Source organism: Pan paniscus, chromosome 15 (genome assembly GCF_029289425.2).
Source record: "Pan paniscus chromosome 15, NHGRI_mPanPan1-v2.0_pri, whole genome shotgun sequence".
Taxonomy (NCBI): domain Eukaryota; kingdom Metazoa; phylum Chordata; class Mammalia; order Primates; family Hominidae; genus Pan; species Pan paniscus.
The window spans coordinates 37036983-37056857 of record NC_073264.2 but is presented as its reverse complement, the minus strand read 5'-3'; the positions used below and the strand labels follow the sequence as shown (position 1 = coordinate 37056857).

The window sequence follows — 19875 nt, the reverse complement described above, 5'->3', positions numbered from 1 at the left end:
TTAATATTGTAAGTGTTTTGGTCTCTATTTAGAAGTTTGGTGATTTTTTTTTTTTACTAGAAATATACCTTAGGAACTTAACTCTTATTTATATCAATTAGCTTATGGCAAAATGAGTTTTGTTATATGTCATTGTTTTGCTTAAAGTTGCAGTTTCCAAGAATCTATGATGTGATGTGAAAAACATTACTGCATTAGTGGTTTGTGGCAAAGGAAAAAGTATCATTATCTTGATTCTCCTTTTTTTCCCTAGGCATTTTTATTACCAATTTGTGAAGCAGCAGCTATGAGAAAAGTGGTAAAAGTATATCAAGAATGGATCCAACAAGAGGAAAAACCTTTGTTCATGCAAGAGCCTGAAGAAATTGTGATCACTTCTTCAGACCTCCCTTGCATTGAAAATGTCACAGACCATGATATTTCAATGGAAGAAGGAGAAAAAAGAGAAGAGGTGAAGTTATAAGATTTATATATTTTAGTGTTAGTCTAATAGATTAAGAGTTTTGCAGAAACATAATAATGGGTTAACACAAATATACTTATTAAATGGGAAGATAAAGATATCTTTCAGTATATTTTGCAACAATTTAGGTAATATAAGTAGTCATCTCAGTACCGTATAGCAAAGCCCTGTGATACCACAACTTTTAAAAATTAGTATTGAGGTTGTATACTGATTCTTTAAGCCATTGTCTAGATAAAAATTAGGTACTGTTATAAAGGTATAATATTTCAAACTGTGGTACTACATCAAAATGGATTTTAAAATACATACTTTCAGGGGGGTGTTATTACCAAACCACAGTTCCTCCTTTCCTGGAAAGAGTAACTATTTAGGAGTGGCTAGCCAGCATAAGCCACGGTGTTTGTGCCCCCTCCTTGGAATCTTTTGCACTAGAGCTGATTTCAGAATGTGAAACTTCTTGACTTGGTAAAATAAGTTATTCTGTGATAAGAAAGACTAGAGTTTACTCACAGCAGGGAAAAGATGAGAAAAGAGAGAGTAGTAGAGGTGGCATTTGGGTTCCTGGGGTTCCATTTATTCCTTTGATTGTTCAACCTTTGTCACAGGTCAGACTCTCCAACAGCAGATGCTAAGATGGAGTTAGGAGTGCAGAAAGTTTATTGAAAGTGATTTATCTGTTTTGTCTGATTTGCCTTTCACCATAAAGTTGTCTGCGATTGATACATATCTTGCTAAATCTGGATAGGAATGATTGAGTAATGCTTATTCACTTTAGTGGTTAATCTAACCTCATCAGTGGAATTTAGTCAGGATACTAATGTGTGGATGAATAGGCCAGTTCTGTAGGGATTTGATGAGCCTGAGCGTGTGTGTGTGTGTGTATATACGTGTTTATGTATATATACACACAAACATAGAGCACCCTCCCCCCTTCTAAGAAAGGGAAAAATGTAACTGAGAAATATAATTGAAGTAAATAAAATTAACCATATGAATTATGAAATAATATCTACAGTCCTAATTCTTACACACCAATGAAAAATATCAAATTTATTGATATTTTTATGCTGGAAAATAAACCTATGAGTTTAAAAAGAATTTGCTTTCTCTGACTTTTTTAGTCATGATGTGCCATATATAATGAGCCTACCCCACATCATTTACTATTCTTAAATAAGAATGATGGATAATATAAACTATCTACATACATAATTGAAAAACAAACAATGGAAGGAATGAAAGGAGAGAGGAAAGGGTAGATTGGTGATGTTAGGTATGTTGTGTAGGTTTGTTCTATTCGTTACTCAAGTAGTGTAACCAGCACTGGCTGCCATTAGAGATGTGGTTTTTCGAAGTGCCAGCGACTCTTGCAAATGGTGTGGACCAAACCCAAAAGGTATAATGTTCTGGTTTACATTTCTGATAAATTCAATATATAAGGGAGTCATTTAAATTTTTGGTGTTACAGTTATAAAGTGGAATTATGTTATAAATTCAGATAATTGTAAATGAGTTTTTAATTTTATTTATTATTATTATTATTTTGAAACAAGGTTTTCCTCTGTCGCCCTGGTTGGAATGCAGTGGCATGAGCTCAGCTCACTGTAACCTCCACCTCCCGGGTTCAAGCCATCATCCAGCCTCAGCCACCCAAGTAGCTGGGACTACAGGCACTCGCCACCATGCCTGGCTAATTTTTTTGTATTTGTAATAGAGACAGGGTTTCACCATGTTTCCCAGCTGGTCTTGAACTCCTGAGCTCAAGTGACCTGCCCACCTCAGCCTCCCAAAGTGCTGGGGATGACAGGCGGGAGCCACAGCCCCTGACCTAAGTGGGCTTTTAAAATTCTCATAGCATCTGTGAGACACTTGAAAGACATACAGAAGACAGTTTCTTTTTTGTGTGTGTAGGACTGTCATGTGCTGTGTAGGATGCTTAGCATTCTCTGTCCTATTTCATTAAATTCCAGTGGTATCTTTTATTTATTGTGACAAGAAAACACTCTCACAAATTTCAAAATACCATACAAAGCTTTTGGTTGCCCACATTGAGAACAAGTGTTGGAGGTAGAAACATGAGCAGACATTATTTCTACCTTCACATAACTTCTGGTTTAGCTGGAAGACAAACATACAAAATAAGTATTATTATAAAACAGTGTTACTGCTATGATCCTAGAGCATGAAAGAGAGAACACCTAACTCTGCTTGGGGAAATCAGGGAATGCTTCATGGAAGAGATAGTATAAGATAAAAGAACAGGTAGACAAATGGGAAAGGTAACACACCATGTGAATAGCACCTACAAATGTATGAGAAACCTTGAAAATATTTTTATTTGGCTGCAGCGTAGAGTAGATGAGACAGAACAGCAGGAAATATGAGATAGACAGGACTAGATTCTGTTCAGTAACTTGTATGCCATGTTAGTAGACTTTAATTACATTCTAGAAACTGGAAAGCCTTTGAATAAGAGAGTAGCATGAACAGTTACATACTTGAGAAGGTCATACCAGGCCCAGAATGAAGGATAGATTGTAGGTCAGTCTGTAGGCAAGGAGACCAGTTAGGAAGGATTAGCAAAGTTCGGAAGTGAGATGATAAGTCCCTGATCTAGGACAGCGGTAGTTGCAGTGGAAATATAAGGGAGAAGACAGATATACTAGTGTTTTTGAGGAATGGGGAGGTGTCGCAAGTTTCTTTCTTTTGCAACCAGAGTAGTTGCCATTCACACATGGATGGGAATTTTAAACAGCTCAAGTTTGGTGATGGCTAAGGCAGCTGGAGGGATTGGGTTGGCAGGAATGGGGGGGAATCTGATTAATAAACTTATTTTAAAATATCTGAAGTTTGAGATGCTTGTGGGTCATTCAGGAAGGGCTCTTCAGAAGACACTTGATTACAGGGACATGGAGCTTAAGAGAAAGGCTAGACTAGACCATGGCATGTTTTATTGGCTACTCAGGGCAGGGTTCCAGTACTGTTTCTGGTAATGGCAGAACTGTTTGTGTTGGACTAAACCTCTTGCATATTACAAACCCTATACAAAATATTTTTGTAAAACTTAACTATTTAAAGATATTGGTGAATGACAAGAAGGAAGAAACTGGAGGGACACTTTAAAAAGAGAACTGCAGAGTGGCATTTCTGTTTGTACTTTTTAACTGAGGGAACTCCCTTGTCTGTAAGACTTGTTACAGCTAAAATGCAGGCAGAAGGCTGTAGTCTCAGTGATTTGAAGTTTCAGTATTCTTTGAATAATGAGAATTTTAGTACTCCTAAGTAGGATAAACATAAGCCATTTTTTTGTCATTTATTTGGATTCTGGCATTTAATTTAGAACAGAATTCATCTTTTTACAAAGCTATAGGTAGTATAATCCCATTCTTGAGTGTGTGAGAGTATGAAAGGGAGGTTTATACATTAGACCTATAGAAGAATACTCTCTGGAATGATATAATCTCTGGCTGCTCATTATGGGTTTTGTTGTTGTTTTTTACTTTATATTTTTGTCATTGAGAATCCTTTTTTACAGTGAATATACATTGTTTTTGGATTTGGATAAGACATCATCTATTTTGAGGGAAAGAAACCTGTTTAGCAGTGGGACCTAACAATTTCATTTACCTTTTCAACTTAACTGACTAGTTGCAGCATTCTTATTAATGAAATATTAAAAACTTGATATTTTGCTTCAGGAAAATGGGACCAATACTGCTGATCATGTTCGAAATTCCAGTTGGGCAAAAAACGGCTCCTACCAAGGTGCTCTTCATAACGCCTCTGAAGAAGCCACAGAACAAAACATACGAGCTGGTACCCAGGCAGTTTTGCAGGTGGATCACTTTATGGCTATTTTTAAAAATAAAATAATCATTAAATATTTCTGTTCAGTATTTCAGTATACAGTATACTTTTCACAATATAATAAATTCACCACCTATATTTATCATTATGCCATATTTTATTTTTTCCTTTCATCACTTAATATATATATTAATAAACATTACATATTATTCTAGATAATTTTAAATGTTATATAAATTATGTTATGGTGTACTGTCATCTGCAACTGATTTTTTTATTAGCCATTCTGTTTATGAGATTTGTTGTTACTATACAGCCATAATTCATTTTAAGTATTTTGTGGTATTGTACTTTATTTCACATTTGACTTATTGATTTTTCTGTTGATGGTCTTTTGTTTCCAGTTTTTCACTATTCCAAATAGTACTACAGTGAACTTTTTTTTTTTTGAGATGGAGTTTTCGCTCTTGTTGCCCAGGCTGGAGTGCAATGGTGCGATCTTGGCCCACTGCAACCTCTGCCTCCTGGGTTCAAATGCTTCTCCTGCCTCAGCCTCCCAAGTAGCTGGGATTACAGGCGCGTGCCACTGTGCTCAGCTAATTTTTGTATTTTTAGTGGAGACAAGGTTTCACCATGTTGGCCAGGTTGGTCTCGAACCTCCTGACCTCAGGTGATCCACCCACTTCAGCCTCCCAAAGTGCTGGGATTATAGGTGTGAGCCACCATGCCTGGCTGTGAACATTCTTTTTTTTTTTTTTTTTTTTTTTTGAGATGGAGTTTCACTGTTGTTGCCCAGGTTGGAGTGCAATGGCACGATCTCGGCTCACTGCAACCTCTGCCTCCTGGGTTCAAATGATTCTCCTGCCTCAGCCTCCCAAGAAGCTGGGATTACAGGTGCCCGCCACCACGCCTGGCTAATTTTTTTGTATTTTCAGTAGAGATGGGGTTTCGTCATGTTGGCCAAGCTGGTCTCAAACTCCTGACCTCAGGTAATCCATCTGCCTTGGCCTCCCAAATTGCTGTGATTATAGGCATGAGCCACCACGCCCAACTGTGAACATTCTTATACATGTATTTTTATATGCAGCTGGGAAAATTTCCCTAGGTTATGTACCAAAAGTGGCATTACTGAGTTGTAGGATTTGTACATTAATAACTTTACTATTATCGCCCAATTGTTCTCCACTTTGTCAGAATAATTTACATTCCCTCTAGTAGTGTTTGGGAGTTCTCGTTTCCTTATGTTCTCCCTATTACTTGTACTGTCAGATTTTAATTTTTTGCTGGTCCTTTATATGTGAAATATTGTCTCATTTTTTAAAAAAAGTTTGTGTTTTTCCATTTTAATTTGCTTTTCCTTCATCAGTACTGAATTTGAGCATCTTTTCTTATCTATGAATTCATATGCTTTTCCATTATTTTGGATGTTGGTCTTTCTCTTAATGGTTTGTAGGAGTTCATTATATTCATTCACTTTTTTTTTTTTTTTTTGAGATGGAGCCTCGGTCTGTCACCCAGGCTAGAGTGCAGTGGCACAATCTCAGCTCACTGCAACCTCTGCCTCCCAGGTTCAACCAATTCTCCTGCCTCAGCCTCCTGAGTAGTTGGGATTACAGGCACACGCCACCATGCCTGGCTAACTTTTGTATTTTTAGTAGAGATGGGTTTTTGCCATGTTGGCCAGGCTGGTCTTAAACCCCTGACCTCAAGTGATCTGCCTACCTCAGCCTCCCAAAGTGTTGGGATTATAGGCATGAGCCACTGTGCCTGGCCAATCATTCACTTTTTAAATCAAAATGTCCTTGTCAAGGTCACATGTGACCTCTACATTGTTAAATCAGATGTACATTTTTTCATTCCTAATCCTGCTTGATTTATCAGAAGCATTTACAGAGTAGATCATTCCTTCCCCATTGAAATGCTTCTTTGCTTGGCCTCCAGAATAGCATATCCTCCTGTTTCTTCTCACTTCATTGTCCACTTCTTAAAAAGAGATTCTTTCACTGATTTTTCTGTAAAGCCCTGACCTTTTCATGTTGAAGTGCCCAGGAATCAGTTCTTGAATCTCTTATTCTCTTGTCTCATACATATAGATGGCTTTAAATATCATCTGTATGCTACAGCTTCAGATTTTTATATGTAGTCTAGGATCTCTCATCTGAATTCTGTGAATCCTTAACTAAAATATTCAAATATCAAATTGTCATTTTCACTTGGCTATCTAATAAGTATCTCAAATTTGAGTGCTTTTCCTGCAGTCTTCCTTGTTTCATTTACTGGCAACTCTGTTTTCCATTTCCCTTAACGTTTGTCTAATTTGATGACAAATCCTGTCAGCTCTCCCTTCATAATGTGTACAGAATCTGACCACTGCTCAGCACACACACTACCTCTTGTGTCTAAGTTTCTCTCTATAATCTTTCATCTGTAATATTGTAGTAAGTTTCTAATTAGTCTCCCTGCTTCTGCCCTGCCCACCTGTCACTCTGCTCTGGCCAGAGGGATCCTGTAAAATGTAAGTCAGATTATGTCATTTTTCTGCTCAGAACCCTCCAGTGACTTTCCATTATCACTAGGCAGCAATGCAGAAGTCTTTATAATGGTCTATAAGGCCATCATTGCTCCTCAGAGTGTGGTCCATAGACTAGGGCTGGCCCACAGCATAACTGCAAAACAGAGTAAAACTTTAGAAATGAAATAATTTAATATCTCTTGATTCTGTTAAAAAATTTGCATTTGAATTTTGTCTTACTCTTTTTTCATTTCCTTTTTTCTATTCATTTTTCCCCCAGTTGATAGTCTTTATTTTTATTTTTTATTATTCCATGGGTTATTGGGGTACCAGTGGTATTTGGTTACATGAGTAAGTTCTTTAGTGGTGATATGAGATTTTGGTGCACCTAACACCTGAGCAGTATACACTGCACCCTATTTGCAGTCTTTTATCCCTTGCTCCCCTACTACCCTTCCCACAAGTCCCCAAAGTCCCTTGTATCATTCTTATGCCTTTGTGTCCTCATAGCTTAGCTCCCACATATCAGTGAGAACATATGATGTTTGGTTTTCTATTCCTGAGTTACTTCACTTAGAATAATAGTCCCCAGTCTCACCCAGGTTGCTGCAAATGCTGTTAATTCATTCCTTTTTATGGCTGAATAGTATTCCATTGTCTATATGTACCACAGTTTCTTTATCCACTCATTGATTGATGGGTATTTGGGTTGGTACCACAATTTGCAGTTGCAAGTTGTGCTGCTATAAACGTGTGTGCAAGTATCTTTTTCATATAATGACTTGTTTTCCTCTGGGTAGATACCCAGTAGTGGGATTGCTGGATTAAAATGACAGTTTTACTTTTAGTTCTTTAAAGAATCTCCACACCATTTTCCATAGTGGCTGTACTAGTTTACATCCCCACCAGCAATGTAAAAGTGTTCCCTGATGACCACATCCATGCCAGCATCTAATGTTTTTTGATTTTTTTTTTTTATTATTATGGCCATTCTTGCAGGAGTCAGGTGGTATCGCATTGTGGTTTTGATTTGCATTTCCCTGATCATTAATGATTTTGAGCATTTTTTCATGTTTGTTGGCCATTTGCATATCTTCTTTTGAGAATTGTCTGTTCATGTCCTTAGCCCACTTTTTGATGGGATCGTTTGTTTTTTTTCTTACTGATTTATTTGAATTCATTGTAGATTCTGGATATTAGTCCTTTGTCAGATGTCTAGATTGTGAAGATTTTCCCCTACTCTGTGGGTTTTCTCTTTACTCTGCTGACTATTCCTTTTGCTGTATAAAAGCTCTTTAGTTTAATTAAGTCCCAGCTGTTTATCTTTGTTTTTATACTGCTTTTGGGTTCTTGGTCATGAAATCCTTGCCTAAGCCAATGTCTAGAGGGGTTTTTCCAATGTTATCTTCTAGAATTTTCATTGTTTCAGGTCTTAGATTTAAGTCCTTAATCCATCTTGAGTTGATTTTTGTATAAGATTAGAGATGAGGATCCAGTTTCGTTCTGCTACATGTGGCTAACCTATCATCCCAGCACCATTTATTGAAAAGGTGTCCTTTCCCCACTTTATGTTTTTGTTTGCTCTGTCGAAGATCAGTTGGCTGTAAGTATTTGGGTTTATTTCTGGGTTTTCTATTCTGTTCCATTGGTCTCTGTGCCTGTTTTTATACCAGTACCATGCTGTTTTGGTGACCATGGCCTTACAGTATAGTTTGAAATCAGGTAGTGTGATACCTCCAGATTTGTTGTTTTTGCTTAGTCTTGCTTTGGCTATGTGGGTCCTTTTTCGGTTCCATATGAATTTTAGAATTGTTTTTTCTAATTCTGTGAAGAATTATAGTGGCATTTTGATAGAGATTGCATTGAATTTGTAGATCACTTTTGGCAGTATGGTCATTTTCACAATATTGATTTTACCCATCCATGAGCATGGGATGTGTTTGCATTTGTTTGTGTCATCTGCGATTTCCTTCAGCAGTGTTTCATAGTTTTCCTTGTAGAGGTCTTTCGCCTCCTTGGTTAGGTATATTCCTAAGTATTTTATTTATGTATTTATTTATTTGCAGCTATAATAAAAGGGGTTGAGTTCTTGATTTGATTCTCTGCTTGGTTGCTGTTGGTGTATCTCCTGTTTTGTTTCTTAATGAGCTTATTTGAATTTTCTCTCTTCTTGGTTAATCTTTCTAAGGGTCTATCAATTTTATTTATCTTTTCAAAGAACTAGTTTTTTCTTTCATTTATCTTTTGTATTTTGTTTGTTGTTTTAATTTAGTTCTGCTCTGATCTTGGTTATTTCCTTTCTTCTGCTGGGTTTGGGTTTGGTTTGTTCTTGTTTCTCTAGTTCCTTGAGGTATGACCTTAGACTGTCAGTTTGTGCTGTTTCAGTCTTTTTGATGTAGGTTTTTAGGGCTATGAACTTTCCTCTTAGCACCACGGTTGCTGTATCATAGAGGTTTTGATAGATTGTGTCATTATTGTCGTTCAGTTTGGAGAATTTTTTTGTTCGTTTGCTTATTTGTTTGTTTTTGAGACAGAGTTTCACTCTTGTTGCCCAGGCTGGAGTGCAGTGGTGCGATCTCAACTCACTGCAAACTCCACCTCCTGGGTTCAAGCAATTCTCCTGCTTCAGCCTCCTGAGTAGCTGGGATTACAGGCATGCACCACCACGCCTGGCTAATTTTGTATTTTTAGTAGAGACAGGGTTTCTCCATGTTGGTCAAGCTGGTCTCGAACTCCCACACTCAGGTGATCCGCCCGCCTCAGCCTCCCAAAGCGCTGGGATTACAGGTGTGAGCCACCGTGCCCAGCCAGAAGAATTTTTAAATTTCCATCTTGATTTTGTTTTTGACTCAATGCTCATTCAGGAGCAGGTTATTTAATTTCCGTATATTTGCATGGTTTTGAAGGTTCCTTTTGGAGTTGATTTCCAGTTTTATTCCATTGTGGTCTGAGAGAGTGCTTCAATATAATTTCAATTTTTTAAAATTTATTGAGGCTCATTTTGTGGTTTATCATATGGCCTATCTTGGAGAAAGTTCCATGCACTGTTGAATAGAATGTGTATTCTGCAGTTGTTGGATGAAATGTTCTGTATATATCTGTTAAGTCCATTTGTTCCAAGGTATGGTTTAAATCCATTGTTTCTTTGTTGTCTTTCTGTCTTGACCTGTCTAGTGCTGTCAGTGGAGAATTGAAGTCCCCCACTATTATTGTGTTGCTGTCTATCTCATTTCTTAGGTCTATTAATAATTGTTTTATAAATTTGGGAGCTGCAGTGTTAGGTGCATATATGTTTAGGATTATGATATTTTCCTGTTGGACAAGGCCTTTTACCATTATATAATGTCCCTCTTTGTCTCTTTTAACTGCTGTTGCTTTGAAGTTTGTTTTGTCTGATACAAGAATTGCTACCCCTGTTCGCTTTTGGTGTCCATTTGCATGAAATGCCTTTTTCCACCCCTTTACTTATGCGAGTCCTTCTGTGTTTGGTGAGTCTCCTGAAAGCAGCAGATGGTTGGTTGGTGAGTTCTTATCCATTCTACAGTTCTCTATCTTTTAAGTGGAGCATTTAGACCATTTACATTCAATGTTAGTATTGAGATGTGAGGTACCATTCCATTCATTGTGCTATTTGTTGCCTGTGTACCTTGGTTTTTTTGTTTTTTGTTTTCGATTTTTAAATTGTATTTTTGTTTTATAGGCCCTGTGTGATTTATGCTTTAAAAAGGTTCTGTTTTGATATGTTTCTAGGATGGTTTCAAGATTTAAAGCACCTTTTAGCAGTTCTTTTAGTGGTGGCTTGGTATTGGCAAATTCTCTCAGCATTTGTTTATCTGAAAAAGACTATATCTTTCCTTCATATATGTTGCTTAGTTTTGCTGGATACAAAATTCTTGGCTGATAATTGTTTTGTTTGAGGAGGCTGAGGATTAGGCTCCAATCCCTTCTAGCCTGTAGGGTTTCTGCTGAAAAATCTCTGTTAATCTGACAGGTTTTCCTTTGTGGGCTACCTGGTAGTTTTGTCTCACAGTTCTTAAGAGTCTTTCCTTCATCTTAACTTTAGATAACCTGATGACAATGTGCCTAGGTGATGATCTTTTTGCAGTGAATTTCCCAGGTGTTCTTTGTGCTTCTTGTATTTGGATGTGTGGGTCTCTAGCAAGGCCAGGGAAGCTTTCCTTGATTATTCCCCCAAATATGTTTTCCAACTTTTAGATTTCTCTTCTTCCTCAGGAACACCAATTATTCTTAGATTTGGTTGTTTAACATAATCCCAGACTTCTTGGAGGCTTTGTTCATATTTTCTTATTCTTTTTTCTTTGTCTTTGTTGTGTTGGGTTAATTTGAAGACCATGTCTTCCAGCTCTGAATTTCTTTCTTCTACTTGTTCAATTTTATTGCTGAGACTTTCCAGAGCATTTTGCATTTCTATAAGTATGTCCAGTGTTTCCTGAATTTTTGATTGCTTTTTCTTTAAGCTATTTAATTCCTTGAATATTTGTCCCTTCACTTCTTGTATAGTTTTCTGGATTTCCTTGCACTGGGCTTTGCCTTTCTCTGGTGTGTCCCTGATTAGCTTAATAACTAACCTCCTGAATTCTTTTTCAGGTAAATCAGGAATTTATTCCTGGTTTGGATCCATTGCTCGTGAGCTAATGTGATTCTTGGGGGTGTTAAAGAGCCTTGTTTTGTCATATTACCAGAGTTGGTTTTCTGGTTCCTTCTCATTTGGGTAGGCTCTGTCAGAGGGAAGGTCTAAGGCTGAAGGCTGTTGTTAAGATTCTTTTGTCCCATAGAGTGTTCTTCTGATGTAGTACTCTCCCCCTTTTCCTATGGATGTGGCTTCCTGTGAGCTAAACCGCAGTGATTGTTGTCTCTCTTCTGTGTCTAGCCACCCAGCTAGTCTCCCCGGCTCCAGGCTGGTACTGGAGTTTGTCTGCACAGAGTCATGTGATGCGAACTGTCTGTGGTTCTCTCAGCCATGGATACCAGCAACTGTTCTAGTGGAGGTGGCAGCAGGTGAAATGAAGTGTGTGAGGTTTCTTAGCTTTGGTGGTTTAATTCTCTGTTTTTGTGCTGGTTGGCCTCTTGCCGGGAGGTGGCACATTCCAGAGAGCATCAGCAGTGGTAGTATGGAAAGGAACTGGCAGTGGATGGGGCCCTAGATCTTCCAAGAGCATATGTCCTTTGTCTTCAGTTACCAGGATGAGTAGGGAAGGCCCATCAGGTGGGGGCAGGGCTAGGTGTGTCTGAGCTCAGACTCTCCTTGGGTGGGTCTTGCTACAGCTGCTGTGAGGGATGGGGGTGAGGTTCCCAGGTCAATGGAGTTGTGTACCTACGAGGATTATGGCTGCCTCTGCTGAGTTATGCAGGTTGTCAGGGAACTCAGGGAAAGCCGGCAGTCACAGGCCTTACCCACCTCCCAAGCAATCTGAAGGGCCAGTCTGTCTCCCACCATGCCCGCCCTAACAACACTGAGTCTGTTTCCAGGCAGTGGGCGAGCAGGGTTTGAGAACTTTCCCTGGGCTACCTTCCTCCCAGCTGTGAAAGAAATGGGCTTTGGTTCTTCCCCTGCCTGTGGAGTCTGCACACCGGATTCACACCCTCCTTTGAGTTCTGGCCAGGAGGCTTCTTGCCTGGTTCAAATTTTTACAAAGTTCATCTGGAGACTTCCTTCTCCCTGTGGCATTTTCCACACGCCTCTGGCCACCCTCCCAAAGGATCCCTGTGGTGCCAGGCAGGAATGGCCTGCCTGGGGACCCAGCAAGCTCCCAGGACATTTCCTACTGCTTCCTCTACCCCTGTATTTCCCTCGGCTCTCTAGATTTACTCCGCTCCAGGTAAGGTCGGAAATTTCTCCCACAAACTAGACCTTCAGTTTCCCCAATGGGTGTGTGTTTTCGGGAGAGAAGGATCTCCATTTCCCACTTCTGCCGTTTGGGCACTCACAGCATTTGGAGTGTCTCCTGGGTCCTGCAGGAGCAGTTTGCTTCCTTCAGAGGTCTGTGGGTCCTTTTGGGATTCCTGGTGTTTGTTCTTGCAGTTGTTCTGGAGGTAAAATTCATGATATGAGCCTCCACACGCTGCTCTGTCTGTCCAAGTCGGAGCTGCAATTTAGTTCTGCTTCCTGTCAGCCATGATGATCTCTCTCCCGATCTCTGTTCATTTTTCATTGTATTTTAAAATAGGATTGATCTGCAAAAGTTTGGGGCTGGGGAAGACCTGTTCTTTCACTACAGGTAGTGTGAGAATCTCTGCTCCACATACTCTGGCTATTTTTCAGCATCATCTTCCACTGCTTTTCCCCTGGTTTACTTCACTCTGTACTCCTTGCTGTTCCTCAAGCATGTTAGGCAGGCTCTCACCTCAGGTCCTTTAAACTTGATTTTCCTCTTTTTCTGAAATACTATTCTCCTAGACAGGAACGTAGCTCCATTTGTCTTTTCCTTTTCAGTTTGCTGATACTTATTCTCTACCACCCACTCTTCCTTTTATGCTTACTGGGCCCCTCAGATCCATGGGATGAGAGTGAGCACCCTTGTCTTATTCTTGGCTTTTTGTGGTATTTCTCAAGTTCTATTACTATGTATATACTTTTTTATATACTTTTTTATAAATGCTCTTTTTTATTTCAATGAATGTGTGCTTTTTTCTTAGTTTGCTAAAAATTGTTTTCAGTCATAAGTGTTGAATGCTTTTTCTGCATACATAGTGATAATCAGTTTTTTCCATTTTAATATTTTGATGGGATATAGTAATAGATTTTTCTAATGGAATCTTCTGTCACCAAAACAGATATACAAACATAAAAATAAATAAGAAAAAGAGGATAAAATGTTTTGAACAACTCATTCAGAAAATTCTTCCTGATTTAGGTGTCATCTTTTATTCTAAACTATGTGTATTTATTTTTTTTTCAATTTATTATAGCAATAGAGTTATTAAAGCGTCTCAGTTTAGAAGTACTGTGTTTTAGGCCAGGTGCAGTGGCTCACACCTGTAATCGCAGCAATTTGGGAAGCCAAGGTGGGCAGATCACTTGAGGCCAGGAGTTTGAGACCAGCCTGGCCAGTATAGTGAAACCCTACCTCTAGTAAAAATATAAAAATTAGCCTGGCATGGTGGCACACATGCTTGTAATCCCAGCTACTTGGGAGACTGAGGCAAGAGAATCTGTTGAACCTAGGAGGCAGAGGTTGCAGTGAGCCGAAATCATACCGCTGCATTCCAGCCTGGGTGACTAAACAAGACTCTGTCTCGAAAAAAAAAAAAAAAAAAGAAATACTGTTGTTTGCACTTGGTTTATTTTCTTTGGGTACCTACTATTAACTTTATATTTGTCTAGGTAAACATAAAAATAGGTAGGTTTAATGAGTTTATGTTTCAGTTATTAAGCTTGTAGAATTTACCCACAGTGTGATCAGTGTCTGTTTCTCTTTGAATAAGAAATTTGCCATTGAAATTCCTTTGTGAATAGCTAATGATTTCTTTTGTCTTAGGTGTTCATTATAAACTCATCAAATATATTTCTTCTTGAACCTGCAAATGAAATAAAAAATCTTCTGGATGAACACACAGATATGTGTAAACGCATTCTTAACATTTATCGGTACATGGTTGTACAAGTATCAATGGACAAAAAGACTTGGTAAAAAAATTTTTATCCTTTATGTCTATGTGTTTTTATTGTGTACACAGGTATAGTAATTTTTAGAGAAATAGTGTCTGTGAAGAGGGTTTGTTTACAGTATTATAGAGGCTCCTATTATTGAATAAATATAAAATTAATCATAGTGGCAATAGTTCCTTTCAGCTTATCTGAAACTTTGTTCGGACTTCTGCAAGACCCCTTGGACTGTCTTCCTGAAGTGAGCATATAATGGCCTCATCCTCCTCAACCCCTAAGGAAAGAATACATGCATACAAATGTATATGAGTAAATAAAGTTTACTTGTGTGTGAATGAGTTAATGAATAAGTTGATGATTGACTGAATATGTGAATGCCTGAATCCTTAATCTGGCATTCAGAGCTGTATACCGTCAGGCCCTGCCTACTTTTCCTGTCTGAAGTCTAACCTCCAGCTTTCAGGATAAGATCCTGCTTCCCAGCTTTATCAAGTTGTTCTTCCCTGGGCACCTTCTGAACTTTCCTTTAGAATGTCTAATTCTGCTGTTTTTCCTGTTGTCACCATAACTGTCCCTTAGATTCACCTTCCTGTTTCTACATATCCTTACTTAAATTTTTTTCTTCACTTGTTTCCATTCTATATTTGTACTTCTGTATAGTTCTTGTGAAAACTGTCTTGATCCCTAAAATACTTGTGTAAATATCTGTTTACCACCATAGAACTGAGAACCCCTAGAAGGTATTTACTGGTTTTCTTATTTTTATATTTCCTACATTTCTTAGTATAGTACATTATATATCATTGGTGCTCTATAAATAGTTGTCTAATTGATTGGAAAAATAGACCTTTTGGGGAGATGGGAAAGTGGTTCTGCAGTTTTTGTAAAAATGAAATGTTTATCATAAAATTCAAACAAAGAAAAGTTTAAAAAAGAAAAAAGCTCAAAGGTTCACTCTCTAGAGATAGTAGTGATGTTTGTCCTTTGGTGAATATCTAGCTCATCAAACCACACACACAGTTATATAGTATTATACTATATATATATATATATATATATATATATATATGCCATAATTTTCTTAACCAGTCCTGTACTGATGGACATGTAGTTATTTCTCTCTGTTTTGAGGCAAAGAGAGGACAATGAACATTCTTATATGTATTTTATTTTCCTCTACATGTGGCAAAACATAAATTAGGTATATGCTTTGACTAAGTACTCCTAATTTTTTTTAAGAAATAAGACTACTTAGTCAAAGCATATGCCTAATTTATGTATAAAATGGCTTTATATTTTGAAAAGATTCTTTACTAACAGTATTAATAGAATGGCATATAAATGTAGTTATTATTATTAACACATTTGGGACACTTATTTGTGCCACATAGCTTTCTAAGCACTTTACACATATTTTCTTACTTAATTCTTACAGCACCCTATGATACAGATAATACTGGGAAGTTAAGTAACTTGTCCTTGTTCACACAGCTGTTAAGCAGTGGACAGAGATTTGAACTACGGTTTTTCTGACTTCAGAGCCCAAGTTATTATTAGCCAATAACTACATTGGACAATTATCTTGTTAGTCCTTTTTTTTCTTTCTGTATACTTTGAATCATTGATGAGTCAGATTATAGTGACTGACTTGCTATGTAGAAAACAATTTTAGAATTTTTTTCTTAATTTTTAAACTTCCCTTGAAGTAATAGCATTTTGGGAGGTTTTTCATATATTTTACATTGAATTTTTGTATAGAGAGAGATGTTTCGCCTTGTTGCCCAGGCTGTTCTTGAGCTCCTGGGCTGAAGCGATCCACCTGCCTTGACCACCTCCCAAAGTACTGGGATTACAGGTGTGAGCCACCACACCTGGCCAGAATTTATAAAACTTTATTAATTAAAATCATTTTTATTGTATTACAAAGTGAAAATATTTTATGATTTATGAGTGAGTTATGGTTTGACAGCAAATAAGATTTATTTGGAAAATCTATGCTTTATTGCATTTGTAGTTGATTTCAAATAGCTTTTTATTTCATGTAGCTAAGCTAGAAGCATAAGGTTACAAATGTGGCACCTTTGATTTTTATTCCGTGAATAAATGCATGCATTTGTTTGCTAATACGTCCAGGATATTTTTAATGTAGTGATAGTTTTCTGTTTGATTCTACTCTGACTTCTCAGAAGAACCATGACATCTAGATCTAGGATCTGTTGCCGCCCCTGCCACATTTCTCACAGTGACTGTTCCACGTATCACTATGCCTGGAATGGACTTGCAAAATAACCAGAGGGGAGGAGGCTGTGATAGAGAATTGGGCTGATACACCCAACTGAAAGTCCCTTTAGCCTCTTTTTCATATGTGGTTGAATCAAGTTTTGAAGTATCAGTGTAAATAAGGTAGTTTTATGGTTTTAATAATAAGCATCTAAGAGAAAGAGGCAAGGTAAGGATAATAATAGAATTGGTTTAACTTGCAGTACAGACAAAAAAAGATTAAAAAACTGCATAATGAAAAGAGTGGAAAGAAACAATAGAGTAATGGCCCTTGATTAATTATCAAGCTCACTGCAGACTCAAACTCCTAGGCTCAAGTGATTCGCCCACCTCAGCCTCCTGAGTAGCTGAGACTATAGGCATGTGCCACCACACCCAGCTAATTTTTTTTTTTTTTTTTTTTGAGAGACAAGGCTTGCTGTGTTGCCCAGGCTTCTTTGTGATCTATTAATTAAGATGTCATATAATTTCTGAAATTGAGATTGGTATGATTCTCAATATGTAGTTACTCAACATATTATAAAGATGGATTTGATTGATTTGATATAGTTATTCTCCATATTATAAAGATGGATTTGATTGGATTCCATCTGGGTAGAACTATATTGTGTAGATGAGTGTTCTTCAGATAGCTCCTTAAGGTCACTACTTAATTTGTGGTTGCGGAGACGGGAGCATTCTCCACATTATCACTTCCAGTTCCTCAGCTTTTGAATAGGTTTTTATTTGATGAGAGGATATTGTGGCCGATAAATGATTTTAAATGATTGATGTAGATACATAAAATGTAATTTTAATTTTTAATATTTAAGGAACTCTAAACATTTGAAATTGTCTTTCAAAGATGTTTAATATTTGAATTTTTATAAGAAGTATGTATTTGAAAGTTAACTATTAACCAAATGCAAACATATGCAAGAAGGAAACATTAATCAGTCTTTTTATTTTAAGGGAACAGATGCTGCTTGTGTTGCTCAGAGTCACGGAATCTGTACTGAAGATGCCATCACAAGCTTTTCTACAGTTCCAAGGGAAAAAAAATATGACCTTGGCAGGTCGACTTGCAGGACCACTTTTCCAGGCAATAAAAATAAATAAATAGATGAATAGCTGGATAGATATGGGTTGTTTTGTTTTGTTTTGTTGTTTATTTTTTAAAATTCATTGAACCCTGAACTTGTTACCAGAAAAAAATGTTTTAAATTAGAGATTATTTCTTATTTATTAAGGGATCTTTTGTAGAGCTAACTTAAAAGTTGCTCATCTAAATAAGCTATTTGCCATACATAAAACCTAGTATAAGAGTGGAGGTAATATCAGGTCTGTGAACAAACAGGCTAATGATATTTATTTTATCTCTTGTGTAGTATACATAATATGTGGTTGCAAAAACCTGGCAGTGTTTTAGGGATAATGACCTGACTGCTTTATGAGTTTCCGTATCTCTGGGACTGCTAGGAAAAACTGTCTTTTTATGTTATTCTGTAATAATGAAAAAGTAATAAATAATTAAGATTGATTCTTATCATGCTTTTTTTTTATAAGACTTTATTATCCTCCCTTCTCAGTTGGTGGTAGTTTGATTACACAGGAATTCTATATTGTGTTTTTTAAATCTGAGGATAGAGTGCTGACTTTAAATGTATTATGGATTCTTTGAAAAAAAGAAAACAAAATTTTTTTTTAAGATGATACATGAAATACAAATACATGATTCTTAATGTCAAGGGTAAAAGCTGTCTCAGATCTAATTCTTGGCCAAGAGTGTAGCCATTTAAATTGGTTGGAGTTTTTTTTCATATATTAGCCATTTACCTAAAATTATATGCTGGTGTTGAACAGTCCTTTAAAACCAGCTACATGTATCATCTAAACTCCTCTTAACTTCATTAGCCATTTTTTGTTTTTTCATTCAGGTTTCTCCATTGTTAGAGCTAACCCGATGATGGGAGCTACAGGAAGATAAAATTTTATCTTGCTATGTGAAACAACTTTTTTATAGTCTGAGTATTAAAGTAGTCTTTTTTTGTATTAAATTAAAGATAGATTGGGAGGTCAGTAGTTACTATAGTTCTGTACCTAAACTCTGTTCATTTTCATCTTTACATTTCAGGTATAAATTTATGTGAATTCCTTTCTAAATGTTGTAGAATTAAGCTTTTGAGAATCGTTATTTTATGACTTGTTTCTTCAATCAGAGGACATATCTTTAGTAGAAATCCACAAAATCTCAGGGGGTACTTACTGGCTAATCCATTTCCGTCCTTTTATGAATTTTTTTATCCTGTGATCAGATTTATTACAGAATGCTTTTAATTTGTTGTGTTTAAAAATATTTAATTTCAACCTTTAGTTTATGTATACATTTTCAAAACTACATTTCATTAAGTTAAATATGTCTCTAGTATGTTGTTTCTTTATATTATTAAAAAACATTTTCGAGTTGTAGTTAGTGATTTCCATCCTTAATTTGGGAATGTAGGTTTTGGCTTTTTAGTTCAGTAACTCAACATTTTCAACACTTAAAAGTATGGAGACTGTTTTTTAAATAGCATTTATTTAACATTAATATAATGCAGCATAAGAGACAGTTATAAATTTAGGGAGATTTCTTTTTAGATTGCTGGGTGTTGGGAGTTGGCAGTTGTTGAAATGAAATTTATAGTAGATTCTAATGATTGCATGAATTGCTTTTACAAGTAGTATTATCTATTAAAAAAAGCATGCGATTTTAAATGTTGCTTGTTTTTAAGTAATTTTTTTAAGAATTGAATATCTGATTTTGAAGTCACACACTAAACACATTTTATTGTTATTTCTGATATTTGTCTTTATAGACCCTTATAGTTGCCTGGATCAAAGCAAACCTAAATGTGTACATCTCCCGAGAACTTTGGGATGACTTACTGTCAGTATTGTCATCGTTGACCTATTGGGAAGAGTTGGCCACTGAGTGGTCACTGACTATGGAGACATTAACTAAAGTTTTAGCTAGGAATTTATATAGTTTGGATCTCAGTGATTTACCATTGGATAAGCTGAGTGAACAGAAACAAAAAAAGCACAAAGGGAAAGGTAAGAATTGTTCATAGAGATGCTCTATATAAATTTGTTTAAATAATTGAGTCAGGGAAAACCATTCCAGGGAGAGGGGTGAGGGTGAAATAAGTAGAATCTCAAATA

General features: G+C 36.8%; 1 protein-coding gene across 7 annotated transcripts in view; it reads left to right on the top strand.

The window, feature by feature from the left end:
* RALGAPA1 (Ral GTPase activating protein catalytic subunit alpha 1) overlaps positions 1 to 19875 on the top strand; it is a 270749-nt gene that overhangs the window by 66667 nt on the left and 184207 nt on the right. For all 7 annotated transcript variants that reach the window (XM_055097476.2, XM_034937441.3, XM_034937450.3 and 4 more), the window contains exons 11-15: positions 254 to 451; positions 4165 to 4302; positions 14285 to 14433; positions 17644 to 17773; positions 19530 to 19767. In XM_055097476.2, coding sequence (XP_054953451.1) covers positions 254 to 451; positions 4165 to 4302; positions 14285 to 14433; positions 17644 to 17773; positions 19530 to 19767 — 853 coding nt within the window. The remainder of the gene's footprint in view (positions 1 to 253; positions 452 to 4164; positions 4303 to 14284; positions 14434 to 17643; positions 17774 to 19529; positions 19768 to 19875) is intronic.